Source organism: Agaricus bisporus (assembly GCF_000300575.1).
Source record: "Agaricus bisporus var. bisporus H97 unplaced genomic scaffold AGABI2scaffold_8, whole genome shotgun sequence".
NCBI lineage: Eukaryota > Fungi > Basidiomycota > Agaricomycetes > Agaricales > Agaricaceae > Agaricus > Agaricus bisporus.
In genome coordinates, this window is record NW_006267371.1 from 633846 (window position 1) to 659903 (window position 26058).

The 26058-nt window shown below is 46.1% G+C and overlaps 11 protein-coding genes across 11 annotated transcripts; 5 read left to right on the top strand and 6 right to left on the bottom strand.

Moving 5' to 3' along the window:
- Positions 1–162: 162 nt before the first annotated feature.
- Positions 163–2622, bottom strand: AGABI2DRAFT_120020 (hypothetical protein; the record flags this gene model as incomplete). The annotated part of the gene is made up of 11 exons (XM_006463134.1): positions 163–302; positions 369–680; positions 742–806; positions 862–1386; positions 1442–1483; positions 1542–1691; positions 1749–1779; positions 1819–1870; positions 1947–1972; positions 2024–2143; positions 2211–2622. The coding sequence occupies 11 exons, from the start codon at positions 2620–2622 to the stop codon at positions 163–165; spliced, it is 1875 nt and encodes a 624-aa protein (XP_006463197.1).
- Positions 2623–5218: 2596 nt separating this feature from the next.
- On the bottom strand, positions 5219–7809 carry AGABI2DRAFT_207864 (hypothetical protein; the record flags this gene model as incomplete). Its single annotated transcript, XM_006463135.1, has 10 exons — positions 7242–7809; positions 7095–7189; positions 7014–7039; positions 6862–6951; positions 6606–6739; positions 6506–6547; positions 5951–6451; positions 5829–5890; positions 5457–5765; positions 5219–5394 (listed from the first exon to the last, which is right to left on the bottom strand). The coding sequence occupies exons 1-10, from the start codon at positions 7664–7666 to the stop codon at positions 5219–5221; spliced, it is 1860 nt and encodes a 619-aa protein (XP_006463198.1). The 5' UTR covers positions 7667–7809.
- Positions 7810–10657: 2848 nt separating this feature from the next.
- Positions 10658–11310, top strand: AGABI2DRAFT_179632 (hypothetical protein; the record flags this gene model as incomplete). The annotated part of the gene is made up of 1 exon (XM_006463136.1): positions 10658–11310. Exon 1 carries the CDS (start codon positions 10678–10680, stop codon positions 11308–11310), a length of 633 nt encoding a protein of 210 aa, XP_006463199.1. The 5' UTR covers positions 10658–10677.
- Positions 11311–12218: 908 nt separating this feature from the next.
- Positions 12219–14197, bottom strand: AGABI2DRAFT_120023 (hypothetical protein; the record flags this gene model as incomplete). Its single annotated transcript, XM_006463137.1, has 12 exons — positions 12219–12302; positions 12355–12642; positions 12696–12774; positions 12822–12926; positions 12976–13057; positions 13106–13213; positions 13268–13349; positions 13403–13585; positions 13635–13699; positions 13765–14018; positions 14073–14115; positions 14167–14197. 12 exons carry the CDS (start codon positions 14195–14197, stop codon positions 12219–12221), a joined length of 1404 nt encoding a protein of 467 aa, XP_006463200.1.
- Positions 14198–14527: 330 nt separating this feature from the next.
- On the bottom strand, positions 14528–15779 carry AGABI2DRAFT_194099 (hypothetical protein). Its single transcript, XM_006463138.1, has 4 exons — positions 15322–15779; positions 14999–15252; positions 14778–14927; positions 14528–14714 (listed from the first exon to the last, which is right to left on the bottom strand). Exons 1-4 carry the CDS (start codon positions 15751–15753, stop codon positions 14681–14683), a joined length of 870 nt encoding a protein of 289 aa, XP_006463201.1. The 5' UTR covers positions 15754–15779; the 3' UTR covers positions 14528–14680.
- Positions 15780–15795: 16 nt separating this feature from the next.
- Positions 15796–16527, bottom strand: AGABI2DRAFT_194100 (hypothetical protein). The gene is made up of 3 exons (XM_006463139.1): positions 16426–16527; positions 16226–16371; positions 15796–16162 (listed from the first exon to the last, which is right to left on the bottom strand). Exons 1-3 carry the CDS (start codon positions 16505–16507, stop codon positions 16013–16015), a joined length of 378 nt encoding a protein of 125 aa, XP_006463202.1. The 5' UTR covers positions 16508–16527; the 3' UTR covers positions 15796–16012.
- Positions 16528–16583: 56 nt separating this feature from the next.
- AGABI2DRAFT_194102 (hypothetical protein) lies at positions 16584–17824 on the top strand. The gene is made up of 7 exons (XM_006463140.1): positions 16584–16800; positions 16856–16896; positions 16950–17056; positions 17124–17260; positions 17321–17483; positions 17540–17649; positions 17704–17824. The coding sequence occupies exons 1-7, from the start codon at positions 16599–16601 to the stop codon at positions 17790–17792; spliced, it is 849 nt and encodes a 282-aa protein (XP_006463203.1). The 5' UTR covers positions 16584–16598; the 3' UTR covers positions 17793–17824.
- Positions 17825–18672: 848 nt separating this feature from the next.
- AGABI2DRAFT_120027 (hypothetical protein) lies at positions 18673–19120 on the top strand (the record flags this gene model as incomplete). Its single annotated transcript, XM_006463141.1, has 3 exons — positions 18673–18719; positions 18780–19012; positions 19071–19120. 3 exons carry the CDS (start codon positions 18673–18675, stop codon positions 19118–19120), a joined length of 330 nt encoding a protein of 109 aa, XP_006463204.1.
- A 53-nt stretch (positions 19121–19173) lies between these two features.
- AGABI2DRAFT_207881 (hypothetical protein) lies at positions 19174–20704 on the bottom strand. The gene is made up of 5 exons (XM_006463142.1): positions 20545–20704; positions 19932–20470; positions 19605–19872; positions 19450–19539; positions 19174–19390 (listed from the first exon to the last, which is right to left on the bottom strand). The coding sequence occupies exons 1-5, from the start codon at positions 20635–20637 to the stop codon at positions 19286–19288; spliced, it is 1095 nt and encodes a 364-aa protein (XP_006463205.1). The 5' UTR covers positions 20638–20704; the 3' UTR covers positions 19174–19285.
- Positions 20705–20973: 269 nt separating this feature from the next.
- AGABI2DRAFT_120029 (hypothetical protein) lies at positions 20974–21561 on the top strand (the record flags this gene model as incomplete). Its single annotated transcript, XM_006463143.1, has 2 exons — positions 20974–21378; positions 21433–21561. The coding sequence occupies 2 exons, from the start codon at positions 20974–20976 to the stop codon at positions 21559–21561; spliced, it is 534 nt and encodes a 177-aa protein (XP_006463206.1).
- Positions 21562–22135: 574 nt separating this feature from the next.
- On the top strand, positions 22136–24594 carry AGABI2DRAFT_186861 (hypothetical protein; the record flags this gene model as incomplete). The annotated part of the gene is made up of 6 exons (XM_006463144.1): positions 22136–22160; positions 22215–22311; positions 22363–22383; positions 22449–24037; positions 24094–24261; positions 24313–24594. Exons 2-6 carry the CDS (start codon positions 22260–22262, stop codon positions 24592–24594), a joined length of 2112 nt encoding a protein of 703 aa, XP_006463207.1. The 5' UTR covers positions 22136–22160; positions 22215–22259.
- Positions 24595–26058: the final 1464 nt, after the last annotated feature.

Consider the following 26058-nt stretch of genomic DNA (forward strand, 5'->3'; position numbering starts at 1 on the left):
GTATTTGTTTTGTTTTCTGCGGTTCTATGACAAGAAAGTAAAAAACCATTGTTTAAAATCGTGTCCGTGGTTCCTAACCGAAATAAACCGGCCTGGCATTATTAAGCACATCCCGATTGTTTTTGGTCACTTGGCGAATAAAATGTAAGTACAACAGTCGCCTCAAAACGAATAAACTCTTACAGCATTTTCGAAGGACTCCACGTGTAGAGAAATTGTTGGACCACCTCGGAGGATATCGGCCATTCGAGGGGTGCGAATCGATTCTCGAACCATGCGGTTCATCTTTTCCGACCCACAGACTAATATGCGAAAGAAAAGATATCTCATTCAATTTTTGTCGTATTCAAAAGATGAGGGACACATACCATTCACAGACATACAATCGTGCGCCTGTGCTACCTCATCTTTGATGAACGTAGAGAAATCTGCTCGTTCTTGATAGACTTTGATCATGGGTAGAGAAGAGATACGACTTGAAACGTTATACTTTTCGTTAATGTCTGAGTTGCTGCCGTTCTCTTTCTCGGCCTTGGAAAGAGTATCGTCGTCTAATTTTTCAGGGTCATCTTCGATATCATTTTGTTCCGAAGCGACGAAGATATGAATATTGATGGTGAGGTTGGCAGGAATATCTTTCAGTGCGTCCAAAAGGTCGTCTTCGATCCATGCGATATGCTCTGGAAAAGAGAAGAATGAAATAAAAAAACTTAATCGTTGGATGAAGAGAGGTATTCTCACCAAGCTGACGTACGGCCCATACAAGGGTGAGCCTTCTACATACAATTCCATTGTTCTTTGATCGCCTTCAATAATCTCGTTAGCATCTTTCAAAGCGACAAAATATTGGCCACGACTCACTCAACTACATCCAGCATCAAGGGCAATGCGAACGAAACTCCCGTACCTCCGGCAATCAGCAAGATAGAATCATATCCCACCAATCGCGGTGGGGTACTATAAGGTCCATCCACTAATATCGTACCAATAGTTTTGGTCTCATCCGCATCATAAAGTCGTTTTGTGAAACCTTTTCGAACTTGAATCAAAAATTTCAACTCAGAATTCTGTGAGGAATCCGTATCAATCGTCGAAATGGTGAATGGGTGACCCTCTAAAGGGGTGCGAGAGATTTTGGGAAGGGTAAGATATGCGCTTTGTCCGGGACGCCAGCGAAAGAATTTCGGTGTGGTCGTGGTGAGTCGGATCAAATGACCAGGGAGCAATTCTATTTTTGGACTTGATGCTATTCTTGGAGTGGGTTCGGGTGGCGACTCCGTGGTCGATGCGCTTCTTCCCGTGAAGAATGAGATAGCGAGACGACCGAAACGGATAACCCTGTCTAGCGCCCATAAGACCATCGCAGGCCAGACGAGTTCACCTGAACTTAAAAAGCAAGTTGAGCGTCCCTGTCGATTAAAATGATGGAAGTTATACTCACTTCCGTCTTTTAAGATGGAAGTATGAGGTGAGAATGATCATACTATTGGGCGAGATAATGTGAGCATTTTGTATCGTTTAACATCAACGACTCGACGTACAAGGCAAAAATGAGGTGGGCGACTAAGAAAATTTCGTATGCCTTGCTTCTGACTGGTCGAATCCATACGATACACAATAAAGTAAGAGCGATGGCCGCAAGTACACCAGCTTGAACGTCCGGATGTATGATGGATTTGTCTCCAACCATTCTTTTCGAAATAAAAATGTAAGTATCTGGCTTTGACACTGACGGCTGGTAGACTCACCCCAACGAAGCCTGATTATTCGATGTGGCGTCTAAGATGTAGTGGAAGATTTTAAAAACGCATGACGTACCCATGTTGCTGCGTGGAGCCAAATAAGAACCATCACCACGCGAGATGCCATGCTATGTAAGTAATTGAGCTAACGCGTTATATCGATCGATCAATATCCTGGAGGCTGCAGATATGGATGTAGTTTACCTTATCAAAACTAACTCCTGTCAACACTGGACTTGATAAGCTACTGCCTCGTCTAAACTAGAGGTCTGTTTACTCACATGAAATAAGATTATTTTTCATTCCCAAACCGACGATAAGTGGAAGTTGAACGGCGGCGACTCTTCCAGTAGTGTTAGCCCAGTCTCTCGGGACAGCCTTTTGCCCCGGTTTCAAATCACCTATTGATTGTTGATTTTTATTTAGCAATTGTTTTTTTGGGGGGGGGGAATGAAGCGCTAGACTTACTATTTATCAATGACCAGGAATATAAAGCGGCGATATATATTCCCGTCAAGATGACTTGCATCACGTTCAGCGAGTATGAACGGCCAATAGGAATTGTCCAACGGAACGACAATGCCCGAAACGTATCGGTCAAGGCCAGCGGGAGACGTAACAAATCGATTGAGCCACGAAGCGACAAACTTGTCGAGGACGTTTGAGCGAGTCTTCGCCGTTGACGCCTCGCACGAAAATACGCAAAGACAATGTCGATACAATTGATGACGGAGATCATGAAGATGAAGGATGCCAGAAAATACCATATTTGGATCGAGCTCTGGTTTTGACGTGCGATGCGCTTGGCTTTCTCTAGAGGTGAGGTAGGGGTAACAGCAGCAATGACTGGATTGGAAATATCCTCGAAGGAGAGAGTCATATTGATTCCTTGGAGGTGGTGGGTAGGTTGTGATCAAGGGGAATTCGCCTGGACTTTATATCTGTAGGGTAAATTTTCGCCAAGAAAATCAATAGAAAAAAAAAACACCCACCAAAATTATCTTCAAATTAATGGACCCTAGCAGCTCGTAGCACCTCCTCAACTTCTTGAAATGTGGCCATCCGCTGGTCAAGGTCCGACTAGCGACGAAGCACGCCACACAAATCAGCCCCCCTGTGATAGATAGAGCACTCAGCGGTCGAACGCCTCTGCCGTCGCATTCCTTGCGTCTATCCGGTGAGCTCGGGTAAGAGTGAGATGGATCAGGGTGACTTATCAGATAATACGTTATCTGATATGATTACGCGTGGTCCATCGGACTTCGGAGATCCGCTGACCCCAGGCCCAGGGTAAGTTATCTGATAATGCATTCCTATCATGTCTTATCTGATATGATCACCATGGGGTAGACAGGGTGTGTGGGAATCCTCGGGATTTGAATGGAAAAAATATGTTGGCGCCAAAAGTTGGGGATCGCTTGTATTGAATGAAACGTTAAATTATGTGTGTTCTTACTGTCTGCGTCTTTCGCTGTTCAGAGAAAAATCTTTTAACGGTGCTCTATCTCTTGGCCAGGAAGCCGGGCGTCGGTAGATGTTGCGGACCGAATTCCATGCAATTCTTCCATCAGCGTTGCAGGTTCCAGAAGCCGTCCATTTGCCGCAAGGAAGGCCAAGGATGTCGTCCGTGGCTTCGGGAATCTTTCTGATGTGGGAGTACCAGATGCACGATCCTGGTTTCACATAAGTAATCGTGTAGCGATATGAACTAATGTCGAAGCACTTGCATCATCGGTGATAGGTAGCAACGAGTACTAAGGCTCCTTTTAAGGCTCGTTTTCCTACACGCCTTAGAATATCTACCGATTAAATGCGACGTAACTCTTTGAACCCCATTATTGAAGCTAGGGTTGCGAATACCCTACTTCGTCATAACTTTGTACCCTTGCCAAGCGCGTTGAACACGAAGATATGTTAAAGGGCAAATGAGGAGGATATAGTGCAGCGGATACGGGAGCGAGTAATGAGAAATCTAGTCGATGGGCGAAAGCCCTGGAGTAGGCTTTCCCAAGCAGTGCGATCGAGGCTCGGCAGCGAAGGGCGGGCGGGTTCATTCTCGCGGTGCGGGTACCGCTAGACTTAAGGGACGCTTTGTGCGTTGTCGGAATGGAAAAGAAGTTGGATGGGCGGGCAGTGTCTGGTGTTGATAATGAGTTTGTACTATGTAGGCCTTCTTAGACGAGTAGCAGGTATCCAGAGAGATGATGTTAAACGATATATCACTCGTTGAAATACATCGCATCTCTGTTATATTCAGAAATGATGACCGGATTGATATGTAGGCTGTTTGGGTTAACGAGATGATGGTGGAAGAATGGGGTGGGTAATGCCAGGGTTCTCGGCCTAGGGATTGAAAAGCCTTCGAGAGGCGATACATGTATTGCAGACCAGGTATGGTGTGCATGCCCTCTCGTTACAGTGATGGTTCGATCGTCTTCCAAATAGAATCCACATTGTAAGAGACCAGCCTTGAGTAGCGTCATATCTGAGGTCGTGTCATATTGTATGTCGAGTCGCGTCGTATGCGGGTGATGTCGTGTGTTGGGTCGCGTCGACAAGAGAGATGTGTTTCGGGAAGATCTCGCTGAGTATATAGAGGAGAGTCGGGTTCGGGTTCGGGTTACTCGAACAGAGATTCTGTTGCGTCTGCAAACAAAATACTTGTGACATCAATGTGTGTTGCACGTCAAGGTGTGTAGAATGGAGAGATGTCTTTCTGGACTCTGAAGGGCCTCAGTGGGATGCGCGGTGTTAATTGGCCTATTGAAGGTGAATAGAGAAGAAGTCTGGAGCGCATCGTCATCAGGAAAAACGAGCGGGCTTGAGAAGAGAAACGGTGTGACACGTGACACGGCCTCTGTTGTTCAAACGTTCCTGTGTTCATAATCTTCGTTCGTACACCTCAAGGTTTTAGATTCTCAAGGCCGTCGGGGCATACTGCTTGCGATACTTGTGCTATTCACTGGGAGAGTCCCTCGACAGTGTACCTTACCCTCTTTCTGCTACTATATGCTGCAGTCACTTTCCATCCTCGTCTCTCGTCGTCCCTCCTGGAACATACGACACTGTGAGCCTAGCACCGTTTGAATAACAGCATGGGGCGATCCGTCCGGTGCGAAGACGAATGGCGGAATATACACCTTCCTGCCATCCCATCCCTATTCCTTGCCCTTGGTCGATATAATATGTCGTTATCTTGGAGAACATTTGTAGGTTTGATAAAATTTGGAAGTCACCAACACTCAAATTTTGTTCATGCGTGGTCGCTTCACGCTCATTCCGACAGATACATCCGATGGTTGTGGTACTGCATTACAAGGCGTAATTTGTCGGATCTGAATTCTATGGTTTCATGACAAGAAAGAAGAATAATCATTAGTTATACTCGTGTCCGTGGCTCCTAACCGACATAATAGACCAGTCGATACCATCGCTGTCATTGTTACGCATTTCCCGATTATTATTTTTTTGCTTGCTCACTTGGCGAATGATATGTAAGTACACTCGCTGTCTAAAACAGAGTAAACTCTTACAGCATTTTCAAAGGACTCTACGTGTAGAGAAATCGTTGGACCACCTCGGAGAATATCGACCACTCGAGGTGTGCGAATCGATTCTCGAACCGCGCTGTTCAATTTCTCTGACCCACAGACTAAATACGCGAAGAATTTAGTCCTAGACTTTTGTCGTATACAAAAGATGAGGGACACATACCATTCACAGACATACAATCGTGCGCCTGCGCCACCTCATTTTTGATGAACGTAGGCAAATCTGCTCTTTCTTGATGGACTTTGATCATAGGTAGAGAGAGGACGCGATGAGAGCCGTGATACCCCTCGTGAATGCCTGAGTCGGTGCCGTTTTCTTTCTCCGCGATTGAACCAGCATCATCTAATTTTTCAGGGTCTTCTTCAATATCATTTTGATCCGAAGCGGCGAAGATATGAATATTGAGGGAGAGGTTGGGAGGAATGTCTTTGAGTTCGCCCAAAAGATCATCTTCGATCCACACGATATGCTCTGGAAAAAAGAAACATGAAATTAAAAAAACGTGATCGTCGGATGAAGACAATGTGTTCTCACCAAGCTGGCGTACAGTCCAGACGAAGGTGAGCCTTCTACATGCCATTCCGGACTTCGATCGTCTTCAATAGTCAGACTCATTAGAATATTTCAAAACCAACATAATATTGGTCATGACTCACTCAAGCAAATCAAGTAATAACGGCAATGTAAACGACACACCAGAACCACCGGCAATCAACAAGACAGAATCATATCCCACCAATCGAGGTGGACTACTATAAGGTCCGTCAATTAACACCGTACCAATCGATTTGCTAATATCTGAATTATGCAGTCGCCTTGTGAACCCTTTTCGACTCTGAATCAAGAATTTGAGCTCGGAACTTTGTGAGGATTTCGTGTCGATAGTTGAAATGGTGAATGGATGTCCCTCAAACGGAGTACGGGATATCTGAGGAAGGATAAGGTAAGTGGTTTGTCCAGGGCGCCAATGGAAGAATTTCGGTGTGGGGGTGGTGAGTCGTATTAAATGACCTGGGAGTATCTCTATTTTTGGACTTGATGATATTTTTTGACCAGTTCCATGTTTCTTCGCGAGGAAAGAAATAGCAAGGCGACACATCCGAATGAAGCGGTCTAGAGCCCATAGTGCCATCGCTGGCCAAACGAATTGAGCTACTCTGAGATTTAAAATTGAGTTTCTCGGATGTATTGACTTGTTTTAGTGTACTCACTCCCTTCTTTTAGCATGGAAGTACGCGGAGAGAACGATTATACTATTTAGCGAGGCAATGTGAGCTTTTCGTACTGCTTAGTATTAACATCACAACTTACAGCGCAAGGAGGAGGTGAGTGACCAAAAAAAGTTCGTATGCTTTGCCCCTGATTGGTCTAATCCATACGATGCAGAGTAAAGTAAGAGCGGCGGCTGCAAGAACGCCCGCTCGGATACCTGGAAGTGTGATGACCTTGTCTCTCGTAAGTCTACCACCATATCATCGTAAACATTGGATTTTGACGCCAAAGACCGGTTGACTCACCCGAGCGAAACCTAGTTGTTTAGTAGGTGGCGTGTGAGATGGAGTAGAACGTTCAGAGGCTCCGGACGTACCCGTGTTCCCGAATGAAGCCAAACGAGAACCATCATAACGCGCGAAGTCATGCGATGTAAGTAATTGAGCTGCGACGTTATATAGACCGGTCAATATCCCGGTAGCGATGATACGAATGTTCTTGCTTTACCTTCTCAAAACTAACTCCTGTTAAGCCTGGATCCGCTTAGCCAATTGTTCTTCTATGGAATGTGAACGGTTCATTACTCACACGAAATAAGGTTATTCTTCATCCCCAAACCGACGATCAGCGGAAGTTGAATGGCGGCTATCCTCCCAGAAAGGTCTGCCCAGTCGTCTGGGACCCTCGACAGATCAGCTGTTACTTGGTAAATTATCTCTGCCAAAACCTGGATACTTAACATTAGACTTACGATTTATCAAAGACCACGCAAACAAGATAACGATGTACGTCGCTGACAAGAGGACTTGCATAATGTTCAATGAGTATGATCGGCCAATGGGAATTGTCCAACGGAACGACAATGCACGAAATGTATCGGTCAAGGCGAGCGGGAGACGTAACAAGTCGATTGATCCACGAAGCGACAAACTTGTCGAGGATTCTTGAGCGAGTTTTCGCTGTTGGCGCTTTGCACGAACATAAGCGAAGGCGATATCGATCCAATTGATGACAGAGACAAGGAAGATGAAGCAGACGAGAAAATACCACACTTGGAGTGGGTAATTGTCATTACGTTCATCGCGAAGGGCGTCCGCGAGAGATTCGGAATGGGCAGTAATAATGGCTGGATGAGAAATATAGTCATCGGGGGGGACCATGCTGTTGGCTTGGAGGCAGCAGGGGGCGTTTTGTGATTGAGGGGGAAATTAGGAATGGAGTTTTTGGCCAGACTTTATAGTTGTAGGGCACGTTTTTTCAAGAAAATTAATATTTAAACACCTCATAAATGTCGCCTTCAAAATTGACAATAGACGCTTGCGGTTTTATGAACCCACACGGGATTTTCACCCTTGACCATTCTCGGGTCAATGTAGCCGCAAATATACTCCTTGTGGGAGATACAATACCTAATATCTGCACGTTTCTCCTTGTCGTATTCCTTGTGCCCTCCAATTAGTTCGGGTACAAATTTAGCTCACGGGTGAGTTATCAGATAATCAGTTATCTGAAATGATTACCCTCTGTTGATCGGGCTTCGGTGTTTCGGCTGATCAGCCCATGCAACTTATCTGATAAAAATTCTTATCTTTCTATATCTGATATGATCGCCCAACTGCTTGTGGGAATATTCGGAGTTAGGCCGGAAGATATTGTAAAAACTGGCATGGGTTACTTTATCGAAGTTCGCAACGTTGAAATGGCGAGTTGAAGATTACCATGTTCTTACTATTACTGTAACTACATTTAAAACAACTCTTCCAACGGTGCTCTATCCCTTATATTCCTTAACGGATGTACAGAGGATTGAGCGTTAGTAGCCTGACATCGAGTCAGAAGACTTCATGTCTACGGCACGGGTGCGTTCTAGGTTCCGAGTCCACCGATTTACCTCGCCTGGAAGGTCAACGAAATTATTCGTGGCTCCGGGTAGCTCTATATTGGGACGCAGGGGGCGCTGAATTGTCCCTCTTCCGTTGGAGTTAGGATGGTGTCATGATATGTGAAGCAAAAAACAATGTCTAGATCATCGGCGGTACTATACTTATAAATGACGGAGCGAAGTACGCTAATACAGAGCAAACCTACATAGACATATTAAGCCCCAAGTGTATCTCCGCTGTTGAAGCTTCAGAAGCTAGGGTTATGACTACACCGTCCACCTATGACCATTAGGTTTTGTTCATCTCGTTGGTGAAAGGTCGGCTGCCGACCATGTCATAGGTAACAAAACGTCCTTTCAACGATACGCAGTACATGATCGAAATGGCGAGCAACATGTTTGGATTTTGGTCAGCTGCAATATGACCACTCCGGAGTCTGAATTGACTTTTCTCATCGTTACCCGGTTCCGTACTCCCGCGAGGGTGTGAACAGTGAAAATCCCCGTCTCCTCATGATAACACAACCCCGCATTGATGACTAGACTCAGGCTAGAGTACCTTCTGTTTGAATTTGTCGCGACTCAAAGAGCGTTTTTGAATCTAACTAAACTTCGAAGGTTCTCAGATAGAGTAGGATAGAGTTCGATAGCATAACATTACTGACCATATGCATTTGATACTCGGGGTATGGATGTTAATAAAGCACTGTAACTATTACACCATAAGTCCGACCCACACTGGAAAACAGTGGAGAAAATGATCAGTGGATATCAGTTGCGACGTCCTCTGGGACCTGTGGCCAACAATGATAGGGTTATCCCACTGGAAAGCAATTGTCCGACGTCTCAGTGTCAGTGGATAGTCATGATCAGTGGGATTCTAGCAAACCGAGTGAAACCCCAGTCTTGAACACTGCATTCCAGTGGCTAGCGATTTACTGTTGTTCACTGATGATTGGATCGGTTGTGTAGCCTGTGTGTTCTGAATTAAACTGAGACCTAAAAAACGGTAGAAGCAGGGGTAGAAGCCAGCTGATACGGAAGAATACTTATGTTTTCTTGTGGAAGGTTGATATTCACCGGGGATGTCGGAGATCGAATGGGGTTTGGATTATTCGGTCGTCGATGACTGATTATGATGATGATAGATGTATCGATGATCTTAAAGCCCTTCGTGAATAGCAGAAAATTACAAGAGGCTATTATTATCTTAAATTTATCGAGATGTCCTTTTCAGTCCAGCACAGTTCAATCACCAGTCGGGATGCCGAAGACGAGCTTGACGACGCCATAGAGGGGAAATACAAAAGTGACAGATAAATATCAAAAGAGGGAGTCATTTAAATTCAAATCAATAAATTCGGTTCCATGAAGAGGTGCTATGAGCTATGTCTCCAAGATCCAGAAAACAGTGTCGCAAAATACAAATCATCTCATTTTGCGCAGGTGATACGGCTTGAGACTTTTATCTTACATTGAACACTGATTCACACGGGACCTTACCGAATCATCGGTTCAGGGACCAGGGCCCTTCAAGTGCTTCCGAAGTACCAGATGATTTTTTTTCTGCCGGTACAGGGATCGCAAGGATATACGAGCAGCGCATTGGCATCTTTAGTCTCTACGAAACACACATTATATCGTTGATGCCTCAATGGCTTCGAGCTGCAGGGGGTTCTAGCTACCGCCTCCTAAGTGTTATCATCGTCATTCAGATCGACTTAGCCCCTGTCTTTTAATTCGACTAATTTTGGAAATTGTAAGAATTTTCAACGTAGAAACCAGCCGGAATTCTTCCTCTGAATCCAGTGAGCTTTTTAGTGGTTCTCGATTGTTGGCGGAGGAGGAAACCCGGACGATGTACCAGTGAATCGGGAGTGCAGAACCACCGCTACATGGCAAGGAGATATAGTCACGTCCAACAAGTGTTGCAGACTGCTATAAAGCGGGATCCTGATTCAGACACATTCTAAATTAGATTTGGTAAACAATGCTTGAGGCTAACCTTGACTACTTCAACTGGACATTTGTCTGAGGAAATTTATCCGGAGTATATTTTGGGTCATTTTTTTTTACCGCTTTCGGATCAGTTTTGAGCTTTGGCGAGCAATTTCAGTCAAATGAGCTCAAAATTTGACCAGTGGACCAATGAGGGATCAAGCCGCAGCTATTACGGGTGCTGTGAAGCCGCTATTCTCACCGTAATTAATAATTGAAGTGCTTTTTGAAAAAAAAAGAAAAAAAGTCATGAACCAGGTCCGCTTTCCGACTATCGCCACAACTTGCACGATGTCAGCCAATCCTTCTCGTTCATCCTCTCCCAAAGTTGAACGTGACAATAGAGGTCGTCCAGGCGCTATTCCCCAATCAGCCTATCCATCGTCGGGTGTCAAACCAACTTCACCCCTGTCCCCTATATCTGTGGACAAGTCTCGGGCGTCTTTCAATCACACTCCAGTGGTATTCTATCCACCACCATCACCATCGTTCGATAGCTCGGAGGAAGACCTACACGCACTTATCAATCCCGATATACCTTTCAACTCCGTTGCCGACGTTGCTACCCCTCGTATACCACCTTCTACACCAGTGATGCCTTCTTCACCAATACACTCTACTAAAACCAATCGCCCCACAACTCCGCACTCTATTTCGTCAGAACAAACGCAAGATGCAGTTTTAGAAATGATGTCCATGTTTACGACCACCGCTATTCCGCGCAAGAAGCACACTGCCACACAAATGGCGCAATGGAGAGCGGAAGCAGAATACCACAAGGGAAGGATTCAGGAGGAACTAGGAGGAAAAGAGATATGTCTTATTCGTTACGAGCCGAAACAAGGTTGGCTGGGGTTTTGGAACAGAGAGAATGTTCTCGATATCATCGCCGACTTGCGAGATTTGCGTTCTCCAAAGTCATAAACGCACGTTAATATTTCCTCTCTTCTTTGCTTTTTTGTCTTTTCTTTTCTTTTCTTTTCTTTTCTTTACTTTTGGGCACACAGTTTGGGTGACACCAAAGGTTGAATTGCGATGTTACATGCATAATTACATTCATTCACTTCCCAGCCTCATTTAATATCTTTGCCTACCGAAGGGTATAATTTGACTGAGCTACTTTTTTTTTGTCTTCTGTACCACATCCAAATACCATAACATTTCCCAGGCTTTCATCAGGCACTCTCTGTAGTAATTCGTGTCAGAATCAATGATTAGGTATTTTCATGCAATGTATCATTTGTTTTACAGCAAATTTATTTTAAGTTCGAGTGGGGCTGACCCAGGCTGACCCTCCCTTTGGTCTTACAGGGAGTCTGAGTAATTTGAATAGCTCGTACTCGAGACCGGATTAAAAATAATTCGCGAGGGGGACGAAGCTCGAAAGGGTTACCACCTCAAAGATGCTGCCTGCCGTACACCATGTCAGCGCGGTGTTCATATGCATGCACATGGCTCAAGCCAATTCAGACCCTCATTTATCCATTTGAATCCGACACCAAGATATTTACCACACAGTGGAAGACCGTGAAAAGCGGAGATGGGTGAAGAGCTGATCAATGCATATGCTGGGCTATCGATATGGCCTTACTCGTCCCCCCCCCGGGCATACAACCACTTTCAGATCGCATCCACCAACCCGTTGTATGTCAATTGACTAGTAGTTTTCACGTTCAATAGAAGATTCGGGCGTTCATGCCGGATGAGAAGTTGGCCCGTACGGTTTGGTAAGTACTCAACCGGCGATGGCTAGATGTTCCAGTACCTCAAGCCTAAATGACTTAATAGTCAACTAGTCGTGATTCCGAATCCGCGCCACCGAAAGGTATATATCACGATTTCCGAAGAACATGAGGACTGATCGATTCCGACTCGATTAGCGCTTTCCACAGTTGCCTCCAAGATATGGGACTTCCCTGAAAATTCATATCAGAACTCGTTGAAAAAAGCACGTCCAGAAATATTGACCTCGTCTCTCTGCATGACAATAAAGCTACCATCTAGCTGCCTATCTCGACGCACAAATTTCTCCACCAAGACCCAGCCCTTGAAGGCAACTCGACGTTTATCATATCCTCCGATGCGCAACTTATACGGCTCTTCAGAAGTTCCATCGCCAGGGCCAGCTGCCACTTTGCATGTGATATTGAAACCGATAAGAGCTTCGTGAATCATGTTGAAAAGGAGTGATGGTCCGATCGATGTGTAGAACCGGGTCAGGTGTGGGGTATACCGACTACCTGATTGGGTTTGCGACTATCATCATAGTGTCATGGAAGTCGATTCAACAAGATGACTAGATGACGTACAAACAAAAGAAGAGATTGGGTAAACTGGGAGCGGTACCCTTCGGATAACATCACCTCATCGCCGTCTTCGCTGGCCGTACTAGGGACCAGGTCAGGATAGGACATATACCTATACACTCTTCGTACCTCTGGAGAGGGGGATTTACCAATTCGAGGTCCCCCATTTTACGCAAAGATTCGGTCAGCTTATCAGCGAGGGTGCTTACGCTCTGTGACGCCAGTTGGCTTGGTCTAGATAATTCAGTTAGATAAAGTGCATATTCCGGGCTATTAGGCAAACCTTGATACCCAAGGATGGGATACGACCTCATCCAATATCATACGTTTATCAGGATTGACTGTCAGCATTCCGCGAATCAGGGCTAAATAGATTAATGAGTGATCGCGTGGAATGAGTGTACTTGACTTACAAAGAACATTTTCGTTTAGTCTACACCAAGGCTGCTCCTTAAATATACTACCAGATACATACTGACAAAACTCAGGACTATGAACAGTCGGTTCATCCCAAGGGGTATCTATTTCACCGGGGTGTCAGTTGCTTACATTGAGTACAAAATATTAAAACCTACTTCCAAGTAGTAAGGCAAATAGGACAACACCGATACTCCATACATCTACAGGCCCTGCTTGATACGGATCATCAGAGCCCAACTATAAAGTAATTTATGTCAATGACTGAGGAAAAATTCTATAGAGAAAAGCACCTCTGGCGCAACATAAGGGAGACTGCCACATCTTTCATTCAGAGTTCTCGTTTTCCCACTTTCGACGAGCTTATATACGGCTGCAAGACCAAAATCTGTGACCTTTAGAGTTCCAGCAGCATCTAAAAGTAGATTCTCAGGTTTGAGGTCACGATGGCAGACACCTTGGCTATGAATATAACTCTGATGGATGATGAAAGGACGGCAACACAAAATTTGAAGATGGGCTCACCATTCCAGCCAATAGTTGTCCAAAGTAGAAGTGCGCCACGTCGTCGCCGACCCCTATGTCAGGGGCTACATGCTCCATAGAAAACGACAAGTCAGATCATGGTTCATTGAAGCAGTTAGATGGAGCTCACCAATTTTGTCGAACAAGTCACCACCAGCAGCTAGCTCCATCAACATGTAGATTCCGGGAAAATACGAATCGGCATGCTTGAGTTCCACCACAACGGCGTTGATAAACTCGAGTACATTCATGTGCTTCAACGCTGCATGAATTTTCATCTCCTTCTCAACGGCCTTCCTTTCTAGTTCAGTGGTAGCGGGTGTAAGAGCAACAACTTTGCATGCTGCAACTCTGTGCTCAGCTACATGAACAGCTCGAAAAACGCTGAATAGCCAAACATTGGGAATGAACAGGGGCTAGAGACAGTTAAAAGCTTACGTGGAGAACCCTCCGCCACCAATTCGGTCAACGAGTTCATAACCTGGATGAATTATCAGTCTGTGAACGATCGCTTTAGAACATAAACATATACCGATGATCTTAGGATATTTCACTGTCGCCATGGCGGAGGCCGAGGAGGGAACTCATTAACACGACGTGACCAATAACACGTGAGTGCCATAACGCGGTTACGCGAACGGCCGAGCGCGGAGGATTTACCCCTGAGTTGACGTCAATCTTGCTTAAGTTTCTAGCCGGTAGATGCAATCTTGGACATCCTCGTCAGGTTAGGGGCAGAATTAAATCTTCAATACTTAGTGAGAATACCACGAGAGATGGAAATCTGGTTCTCGAGGCTTGAGGTTCCGCTACTCGGCGTCTGATTGGAGTATCGTTCGTATTCTCAGAGATAGACGGGTGGCATGAACAAGCACATACTCAATCAGAGACTGACATCCGTCGGAAAGTTAAAAGTGACGTTCTAACGTTGCCCTGTCCGATTTACGAAACAACCAAGTCGATGACATTGACCAAAAAAAAATTATCGAATTCGTTCGATAAAGTCACGAAATACCATCCAGCCCAATCGAAACCTATTTCATTCTCTACCAAGCGCGATGTCCACCATCAACGATGATACTAGAACGTAAAACCACGTATTTCAGATCAAACTGGTGAAAAAAAATGGAATATGACACGTACTCGCTACCAGTGCAATAAGTCGAAGCGTCACTAGCGAGCCAAAGCGTTGCGCCTCTCAACTCATCAGGCCTTCCAATCCTATGAAGAGGATTTTGCAACGACCATTGTTGTTTCAACTCTGGCCTGGGGTCCAAAAAATCTTTCGTCATCCTATATTATGTGGGCGCGATATCGAGATTATCAGAAAAGAAACTACAAATTACTAAAATTAAGAAACCTACTGTGTATATATATATCCTGGACTGATGGTATTGACGCGAATCTTCTTTGGGCCCAACTCACAAGCCATCGAGCGGGCCATTTGAATTACGGCGGATTTGCTTGTATTATAGGCAACCCAGTGTTGTCCATAATTCGCGATACTGCCGCTCATACTCGCTGTGATGATAATGCTTCCCGGCAAATCAAGTTTTTCCATCTGACGACCAGCGGCTTGAGCAGTGAATAGAACACCATTGATGTTGACGTCCAATAACTATAAATAAAGGCGAGGGATTATAAGTACATCGTGGGTGGTCCAGGTCAAATCGACAGATAGTTGTACCTTTCGAAATTCCTCAGCAGGATATTCGAGGCATTCAAAACCTCTCAAAATACCGGCATTCGCCACGCAAATATCCAACCTGCCCTCTTTCTTAACGATGTCCTCAGCAATATCCCACATTTTCTGCTGGTCTGTGACATCGCCACTGACGTATTCCAATCGTCCTTTATTATTGACCCCAGGAGCGATGTCAGGAAGTTTCGTAACATATTCTTGAACTTTGAGCCAGTCAGCGTCCGCATTAGCGGGAAGGTCGAGACAGTAGACAATGGCTCCTGCTTCAGCCAGCGCTAGAGACATTTCTAAACCTATACCACGCTGGGCGCCGGTGACGAGGGCAACTCGATCACAGAGAAGGAAAGAAGAAAGAACTGTACGAGCAGGATTAGCCCCACTCAGAGCGGCCGCTACACCTTGACTGTTGTCGGACATGACTTGTTGAGTGTGGAAAATGGAATGAGACCTAGGCGGTTGCACACGTCGATATTCTTTTATCTTAACAGCCGGTCCGGGTCCAGAACAATCCATGTATCTCTGTGTGAAACAATGGAGCACTTGAACGCACCGGTGACTTATCTAAATATATAACGATACTTTTATACAAGGGAAACTAATCTGAGAATAGTTAAGTTTGATGATGAGGACGAAACTTCTGATGATGGTATCTACTTAGAAAGGGCCACCATTCCTTCTACGTCTGCTTGACCACAGCCTCGGACATACGCTTCCTCGCCAATTCCAGAAGTTGAGCGCCTTGGAGACCTCCAGCAGGCAATTTACCAAAGACTGCTTGTCGTTCCTTCTTACTTAGGTATACGCTCCTTGATACATAAGGTTTGAGCTAAAGGGAACCCTGACGTGTGAGCATCCACGGAGAAATAGAACCAGCTACACGCGAGCTCACCGGTGAAGACTCAATCTCAGCAACAGGGGGAGCGACAAAGACACGGACTTTCTCATCCAATAACCTGTATTTTGCCTTTCCACCAATAACATGTTTACCAGGAGCACCTGTCCGGTGACCACCAGGAAGGAATGCCTGTCGTGTACCTAACTCGAGCATCAGCAGTTGCACGGCGCGTTCATAGAAAGAGATATATTCACCCTTATAATAGTCCTTGTTTCCCCGCTTGGGGGTCAGTGGCCTCCGTGATGCCTTGGAACAGCGAACGACAGTAGAGAACATGAAAGGCAGGTGTGTTGGTGCCAAACAAATTTGTCCGTTGATTCGCTGATTCCGAGTTCCCACGCTCGGCGAACAGTGCTTATCAAACTTCATGGTCAACAAAACCCGCGCTAGTAGTACAAGTAGGCGAGGCAAGGGACGAGGGAGAAGTGCGGGCAGCAAAGGAAGATTTAAAGATCTATCTACCTCGGTATCATCACTGTCTTTGCAAGACCGGCCGGAAAGCGCTGTCGATGAGAACGATGGGGAAGAAGATCACATATCCGAAGGCGAAGAGGCTTCGTCAGGATCTGGTTTGTTATACTCAGTGATATATTATACAGAAAAACATACTCATAGAAAGGATAGAAATACATGATGTTCAGATCGAAGTCCCTGTGGCTATGTGGGTGAGTTATTTCTCAACATGATTTGCAGGCGGCTCATTTCGTCGATGATGTAGGATTTTGGTCATTGTGACCCCCGCCGTTGTTCTGGCAAAAAGCTAGCCCGTCTAGGCCTCATCAAAGAACTGAAAATCGGTTCTAGGTTCAGAGGTATCGTAGTTACGTAAGATTCTTATTCTGTCCTTTGGTTTATGATAGTATGGGAAGAATACTCACGTCTTCCTGTGTAGACCCAAAGCGACTAGAGTCATTAGTCCGTCTGATCGCGACCTCATCCTCAAAGGTGGTTTGGCAGTCGTCGAATGTTCTTGGGCCCGCCTAGATGATGTTCCCTTTGGCAAGATTGCTAGTCCGAACGAACGACTCCGTAAATAATCGAATGCCCTTAACTTCGTCTAGAGTCTCCACCGCTGATAACATTCGACAGTCCCGTACCTAATTGCTACGAACCCTACAAACTACGGCAAGCCCTGGAGACTAAATTGTGTGGAGGCCCTTGCCGCTGCGTTTTATATTGCAGGGTTTAATTCTTACGCGGAAAAATTATTGAGCGGTTTCGGGTGGGGAGGCTCGTTCTGGAGCGTCAACCAGTACGCTATTTTCTTCCTGTTTACAGCTCGCTCATGTGCCGATACAAAAATTTCAGGATCTATCTTGAGCGATACCAAAAATGCACAACATCCGAAGATATCGTTACGGCCCAAGAAGCCCTTATGAACGAATTGGAAGAGAGATACAATGATGCTCGGAAAACAGGTGAATTCTACTTCGGCCTTCAGCTTAGACTTTCATAAATCGACCACATGGTAGAAACACTAGACGGTCTTGGAGAAGATCTCCTCGTTGCCAATCCCAACCGCCAACAAGAGATACCAGAAAATCATTCCGAATCTGAATAGATGGTTCCCAACCTCCAATGGCCATATATAGGACATTTACTCGAGGGTCGTGTAAAAATCATTTGCATCGCATTACAGGTTGTTACCAGCACGGATTTGTGGTCGAAAAGATTAAGTCGCAAGATGTCGTTTAACCGTCATTGCTCCCAAAATTTCTCATGACATAGTATCACTGCCCGATTACTCGACGCGGTACCGCCTTGTAATTACTAATCGAGTCGAGGATGATTGCACCGCCAATGGCATCAATGATTCGACTGTCCTCCATGTATTTCCATCCTCATAGATGACATCATCGCTTTGTGCCGGCTTCAAGTCATTGTATCGGAACTGCCCAGCAAATGGAGCAAACCGTAGTTGGGTAGAGAAACACGTCAGGCCCAAAAAACGTACAAGCTGACCAAAAGACTTTGAATCAAACCGCTCGTGAAATATGACTGTCCGCAAGTATTATCCTCCGTAGCACCTTCAACACCGAAGGAATCATCCAATCGGATGAAGCCACGTGATTTTAAATTCGGCCCCACAAAATGTTGAGTGGCGCTATTAATAGATAGATGAGATGACAGGGGTCGCCGGCGAGAAAAAGATTGGAGTCCAAGAGCACTGGTGACCGAGGAATGCTGAGCAATGGCGTGGTGGTTACTTGGGTAGCGAGAAGATCATCGTCACTGTCTCAATTTCACGTGCGAATGACTCGATCGGCCCCACTGCCAGCAATCTAAATTGACATCAATCGTCATCGTCGTCATACTCTCCAACGAACGGCGGGCTGCGCATAGAAAACAAAAGGTATATAAGCCAGGTTTCTCTACGATCATATCTTCATCAACAACTACCACCTCTATCACAAGCTTTTAAACCACTTTTTATCATCATCATGACTTCCAACTCTTCTGTTAACAACACCGCATCCGGCGAGCCTTCGTACGTTTTCACAGTCCTCACGCCTCGCCGTTCTCGTATTGACTTCTGTTTGATATATAGCAAGGTCACCGGTCAACTTCACTCGGTCAAGGGCACCGTCACAGAGACTATCGGTAACGTCACCGGTATGACTTCTTGGCAAGAATCCGGCAAAGAGGAACACGCCGCTGGTGAATCCGAGTACAAAGCGGCTCAAGCCAAAGGCTACGCAGAAGGTCTCACAGACCAGGTTGGTGGAAAGAAGGATTCGATCCTCGGTGCTGTGACTGGTGACCAAAGCAAACAAACTTCAGGTTAGTCTGCACGTTGAATATATGCGCGTTTAGGTTGTAATTTCTCCCCATGTTTCAGGCAACGTTCGTGAGAATAAAGGTCAAACCCAGAAGGAGGTCAACGCTTAAAGATTATGAGTTGTTTATATTTTCACGTCTTGGTCATACCATGGATTGTATTCTCCTGTAATTTTCTCGGTTGAGCATATATAATTATTATATGACTTCATTTTGAAAAGGATATCGATAGTAGGACGAGAAACATAGACAAGTATCGAGAGATATACAGGACGTCTATTCTTCTTCGTCTTCGTCTCCGGAGACTTCGGCGTTTTCTTGACCAGCTTTGGCCATGAGTTGAGCCAAATCTTGCTCTTCCGTCTCTGAAATTGCTTTTGGCTGAAAGGAACGTGAAAAAGTCAGCCACATTTCAAAGTTGTGAGACAGGAATACGTTACCTTCATCTTGACCACAAGCGATCCTCCTTGATCTTCGATTGACCCTTGAATGGACTCGATGGCGCGTTCCAAACGTTCAACGGCCGTATACTGAGCGGTAAAAGTCGCGCCGAGTTGTCAGCCACATGATAAGTTGATAGAGGAATGTTATTCACCTTGTCTGTCGCATTCGTACTCAAAACATACAACGGCGGAGCAACCAATTTTGCTTTAATCGGTACAGCCTCGCTGCTCTGTTTCTCGCCTGCACGGAGAGCTTTTCTGATTGCATCGATACCGGCGGGTGTATAACATGTCAATTCGATATCAGCGCGGAGTTTGATGGGTTGAGGGGTGAGTCGACGAGCGATGGTAGTGGTTAGGAGCGATAATGTGGAGGCGGGAATGGGTGCAGGTAAGGATGACCATACGGTATCAGGTTCACTAGATAGGAAATATAGTATATGAGAAAAAGGAAATCACAAAAATCATTTGAAACGTACGTCAATGTCAATTTGAAAGCGTCGTAAGGATGACCGTATTTCTTGCCAAGCGGCCAAGCTACCGTCTCGTACAACCTTTCCAATTTTTCTTCTTCACCTGAATTATGCCCTAATCCGACAGTGGGAGCGACGTTTTCGACGTCGAGTAGCGCGGCACCCTCGTCACCGAGTTGAGCCTGTTGTCTAGCTTTTCTTGCAGCTTTTTTCATATCCTGTGCCGCCTGAGAAGATTTCATATCATTGGCGATATCACCACCGGTGATGGGTTCACCATTAGCATCTAATGAAGGCATTTTTGAAGCTACATGTCGTAGAATCGATGAGATGGCTTTGGATTTCATGTATCGTTCTTCACATTTTACGATGTCTTCGGGTGAGACTCGACGTTTTGAGAGATCGATGTAACCTTTTTCTTTGTCGACTCGAAGAACGACGACGACTTCGTTACGACCGATTCGGATTAGTTTTTGGACGGATCGGATACGACGGCGGGAGAGTTCGGATAAGAGGATCATGCCTTCTGTGTTGTCGTATTCGAGCTAGAGGTAACAAAGTGGAAAAAGTATTATGATCATGAATTGAAAGCTAGGTGCAGCTGTGAAGAGAAACGTACGAGTTTGACATAAGCTCCCATTTCTGCGATCTGACGAACTTGAACCATGACAAGCTCATCGACCTCTGGATATTTCTGCTCGTAGTACCGCATTGTGAGAGGAGGAGATCTGGATAGGACGTGGAACGAGTCAGAGAAAATATTGATTAGGCGATTAGTCTGAACACCTAACCCTAATTTTGGTGTAAACTGTTGATCACGAGCCGTAGAGCGGGTGTATATAACCCTTTCTATGATGTGCCATGGCAATCAGAAATCTCATATTAAACTAATCGATATGGGTCCAGTGAGCTTGGTGCTCGACGAGCAGAACACTCCTCGGCTCAGTTATGTCCTGGAAATGGGCGTCTAACTGCCTCGTGCGCCACTCGTGTCCAACAATATCTGTGCTCGACACTATCGATTTCCCTTCCTCTCCCACTGCTCTCGATGCCTGCGTTTTCATTCCACCGCCCTCGATTCCTACGTTTTGGCCGGTCACGCTCGACAGCAAATGCTTGCGATGACGCAGCTGCCTTGTCATGTCCTAGACCTGGTTCACCAGAGCAGGTAGCTCCTTCTGTGGCTCGTCTAATGGTTGCAGGGAATCCCCTTGTTTCCACAGAATCCCTCAACAGAGCGCCAGTTGACTTTGGTGGTCGGCCCTCGCCTGCGTCCCGGTCGGCTACTCCGACGATACCAATCCACAGCTCACGCGATTCTGTAACCATCCAGCTTGTACCTCCTACCGACGACACACAGTCCGCTCAAGCTCAGCAATATCTGGCACCACCGCCTTCACCACATGGGCTCGCTACACCTTCACAACAATCTGGCCCTTCCGAAACGACAATTGTGAGCTTTGCTTATTCATTTCCATTGCGAATAAAGCCGTTGATATACTCATAGCCACCTGCAGGCCCGGATTCATCGCATCTGCGACAGCAGAATGGCATGTTTGGTGATGCCCACAATTTTTCTATGATGGCATCAACCTTGGTCGACAGTAATAAGGGAAATAGTAAGGATTTATTGTGAACTTATGAACATCCTGTCATCGGTCATCCCAACCAGTGAACTAGGGGCCGGTTGACATCTGTCACCCTTATGTAAGTGACAGTGAACCTGCGGTCGTGGTGGTACAGTGGCCTTTCTTCCATCCCCCCCACCCCCCGCTCTCGATGTCCTTTTCATTCCACCGCCCTCGACTCCTGCGATTTGGCCGTTCAAGCTCGCGGCCGCCGAAATCTACAGCAGATGCTTGCAGTGACACAGGTGTCTCCTCCGCTGGCCTCGGTCTTTCTCACGCCTTGTCCTCTGGTCCATCAGAGCAGGACGTGGATGCAGCTCCCCGTGTGGCTCGTCTGTCGGTCTCAGGGGATTCCATTGGTTCCACGGATTCCCTGAACAGAGCGCCAGTCGACTTTGGTGGTCAGCTCTCGTCTGCGTCGCGGCCTGTCACTCCGACAGTACCAATCATCAGCCCACAAGATTCCGTTGTCCAACCGGGTATCCAAATTACACCTCCTTCGGACGACACACAGTCCGGTCAAGCTCAACGATATCTGGCACCACCACGTTCACCTTATGGACTCGCTACACCTTCACAACAATCTTTCCTTTCCGAAACCACAACTGTGAGCTTTTCTTATCAATCTACATTGTGAATAAAGACGTTGATATTATCGTAGCCACCTGTAAGCTCGGTTTCACCGCAACTGCAACAGCAGAATGGCATGCTTAAAAATCCCCACAATTTCTCTATAACGGGATCCACCTTTGTCGACGGTAATAATTTAGAGCTGATCGATTTGCCAACACTGACCGTATCTCGGCTAGTCAATGTGACCAACAACAACACCATATCTAGCAAATGTAAGCAATGCTTGTGTTGTAATACACCCATTCATTGTTATCTCTACTAGTCATGAAAGAACTCCTGAAGGAAACAATACCAGGGGCGGCATCCGACTCATCCGCTCGTGATCCACCACCACAGTGCCATCCCGGAACACGCTTGGCCATCCTCGAACGGTGCATACACTTCGTCACCAACTGTACTGGCAAGCAAAAGATCCGTTGGGTGGTTGGTTTCGCTGGAGTTGGAAAGTCAGCTATCATGCAGAGCGTTGCTGATTCTCCCAATCTCCGAGTGACCTGCTATGTGTCCATCTTCTTCTCAATCAATGGGCGCAATGACGGAACGAAAGCCATCATAACCTTGTCTTACCAGCTGGCAGCTAAATCCGCACCTTACCGCCAGTTCATCGAGTGCGAGATTGCGCGTGACCCGTCCCTCCTTCGGTCGTCCATGAGAGTCCAGTTTGAAAAGCTTATCATCAACCCCTTCATCCAAAACCCTCAATTGAGCTCTGCTCATCGCATCGTATTCATCATCGATGGCCTTGATGAATGCAACGACAAAACCACGCAGCTGGAGCTCCTCCGTCTCATCTCTGATTTCTGCATCAAGTACCCTTCCTCACCCCTCGTCTGGCTCATTGCGAGCCGCCCTGAAACCCATATCACTTCGTTCTTTGCCAGAGCCGATGTCATGCCGGCATATGAGAAGGAGGAAATCCAGGTAGATTCCGACGACGGCCGTGCGGATGTTGAAAAATTCCTTCGCGAAAAACTGGAGGAGATCAAAGGGGGATCTAACTCATTTGATCCACACTCGAAGTGGCCTGAGGCAAAAGACTTTTGGAAACTCGCTGAAGCTGCGGGAGGATTGTTTGCGTATGCGGATACGGTCACCAAGTATATCGGCGACTTGAATGTTGGAAGCCCGGTCTCACAGTTCTCTGACGTCCTGAAGGTGATTGATAATCATCCGATGACCGGCATTCTACGAGAGGAGCACCCGATGGCTCTGTTGGATGCGTTGTATGCCCGGATCTTGTCCAAGGTTCCTGCCAAAGTGAGCGTACACGCCCGAAAACTCATCCTGTCATTGGCATCAAATTGGGATTTCGCCTTGGAAAGAGGGACCTTTGTCGAGTTGTGTAATTGGTTAGCCATGACACCGGACGAAGCTTATGCTGCCGTCAACCAGCTTCAATCTCTTTTGCGCACTCCTAAACGTGATCAAGCCCACCTGGAAAAGCTTGAACCATTCCATAAGTCATTCATTGACTACGTATCCGACTCTTCTCGATCCAATTTTTTCACTGATATGCGCCGCGAAGCTCAACAGCTCGAGACGGAATGTGCATTGAGAGTCTTGACCGAGGCTCCCGATGGCATTGATTTTGGTGATGTAGATTATAAATTCTTCTTTGGCACTTTGAGGCGTGGTCCCGGTACTGGTGACAATATTTCTCTTACTTGGCTGGTTGATGGGCGTGACAAGGTCACGCAGTTGCACCTGTATAAACTGACCATTGGAGAAATTGCATTAGGCCTCCACAAAGGAGATCCAACATTCAAGAGCGAGCTCCCCATTCGTCCATTGATCACGCAGTTCGAACAGTATTTTGTTAATGCTGGAGACCTTTTGACCCAGCCAGTGTTTGTGAGTCCTCCATCATCTACTTCTTCCATAATTATGCAGCTGAATGTATGTGTAAGAATGAATCTTGGCGTGATGAATTCATGAGGTGCGGCATACTCGAGCAAATGCCCCTGGAGGCAGTTCCTGGCATTCCCAAAATCCGTGCCGGTGACATCAGGTTGCGGTTCCGTTGTCCTGCTAGAGCAGCGACAAGTTTGTCCGATCCGTGGAATTCATCTTGCGAGGTGAGTAGACCATTTGTCTTTACAACCATTCATTGAATTTATGTTGTGCAGCATGAACGTACAGGCGAGTGGGAGGAAGGGAAGAACCAGGACTGGAAGACTAGCTTTGACATCGATGATTGCAATTTCTGCTATCGACGGCTCAAACGCCAGTTCAAAAGATTGAAGACCCATTCTCCCGATCATACTGTCACAGTTTTGTTCACGTACACGGGATTGTGTTGCGTAGAGTTTCAATTTGTTGATCCGGATGATGGTATATCGGAGTGGACATACTGGTATTGGATTAAACTTTCACCGAACGAGCGTAAAAAACTTGGGAGCACTGTATAATATACGACTTTCGAATCCTCATTTTTCGGGAACGAGTCTGTGTTTTGATTCCATGATTGGCATTTCGAGAGCTTTTCAGTGCCCTAGACATTCACGTGAAAGCGCTATTGGCGAGAATGTACGCCGTGATACTTTTATTTGATTACTCCGGAGTGGGACGAGCAAATGAGCTGTCGGACTTGCTGCAGTTGTCGCGGCCAGGAAATTATCCCAACATTGTGGCAGTCCACTGAATGACGGTATTCTCGATCCATGCCTTCAAAGTTCCGCGTCCTGATGTTCTCTGCAGGTCTACGAAATTGTTCTCCCAACAATCTACCACTGAAATTGCTTCTGATCATCGATACCGTGGATCAACGGTGAATTTCTTAGCAACAAAACTCCTGAAGAGTAGTGACGAAGCGAATATTGCATTTTTCACCGCATATTTACGCATTGTCATCGCAGATACAATCGAAGATCTCCATTTTCGTCCAATGGCACTATCATCCTATTGAAAGAGAACGTCTTTACACCAGTGCTTGTGTCCGTAGTGACAGGAACAAATTTAGGGAAAAGATTTTGAGGACGCGTTCAAGCTTTAACTCGTCGACTAAGTACTGGAACTTTGATGAAGCCAGTTGGTGGATTTATGGTTGCTCGACCGAACAATCCACCAACCACACCTGAACGTATTGAAATCCTTGTATCCCACTTCAAAAAGAGTGACGGTACTTCCATGACATACGAACTAAATACCTGATCTCGACCAAAAATCTCGAACGAATGAAGAGTTTTCCACCGGTTTGAGTAATGACGGCGCATAAAGGTCCAATGCCAAATTAACAGCTCGAAATGAGGAACATGCTCTATTCCATGAGGCTAGTCCTTAGCTGATGCCGAATACACCGTGGAGAGTAGTGACGGAGTATGCGGCGACGGAAAATAAGTCAGGAATAGAGAACGGGTATGACTGTACGAAGAGAGAGAGCTTAGATGAACCCGTCGAACCCATCATGAAACATAGAGCACGTCGTCCACTTGAAGGCTGGAAAGGAGTAGCCAGCGACAAACAGATTCCCTCGAGGTTTGCAGAGCTAGCTAGCGTATGTGTATAACATGCCGTGGCCATTGAAAACCTCTTCTGTAACGAAATCTTGGGTAAAGAGTACGCACAGAGAGTCCTATTACAGGGATATGAGTTCTGTCTCTTCAAGCTCGACGGTCAGTTAGCTCGTACTGCGTATTTCCTTGCTCCTGTGCTGGGGATTTTGTTACACCGTTGATACGCCGGGATTCGAGGCAAATGCGGCATTGGTTTATGGCCAAGGAAACGAAAGTTTGGAGTGCGAAAGATGTTTTGTCGGGTAGCTATGGAGGCATGCGCTTTGAACGCAGTTGGTGGAGGAAATGTTGGAGTGATCATAGACAAAGTGAAGCGAGCCTGGAGACGGAAAACGACTTGATGAGAGAATGAGCCTCGAC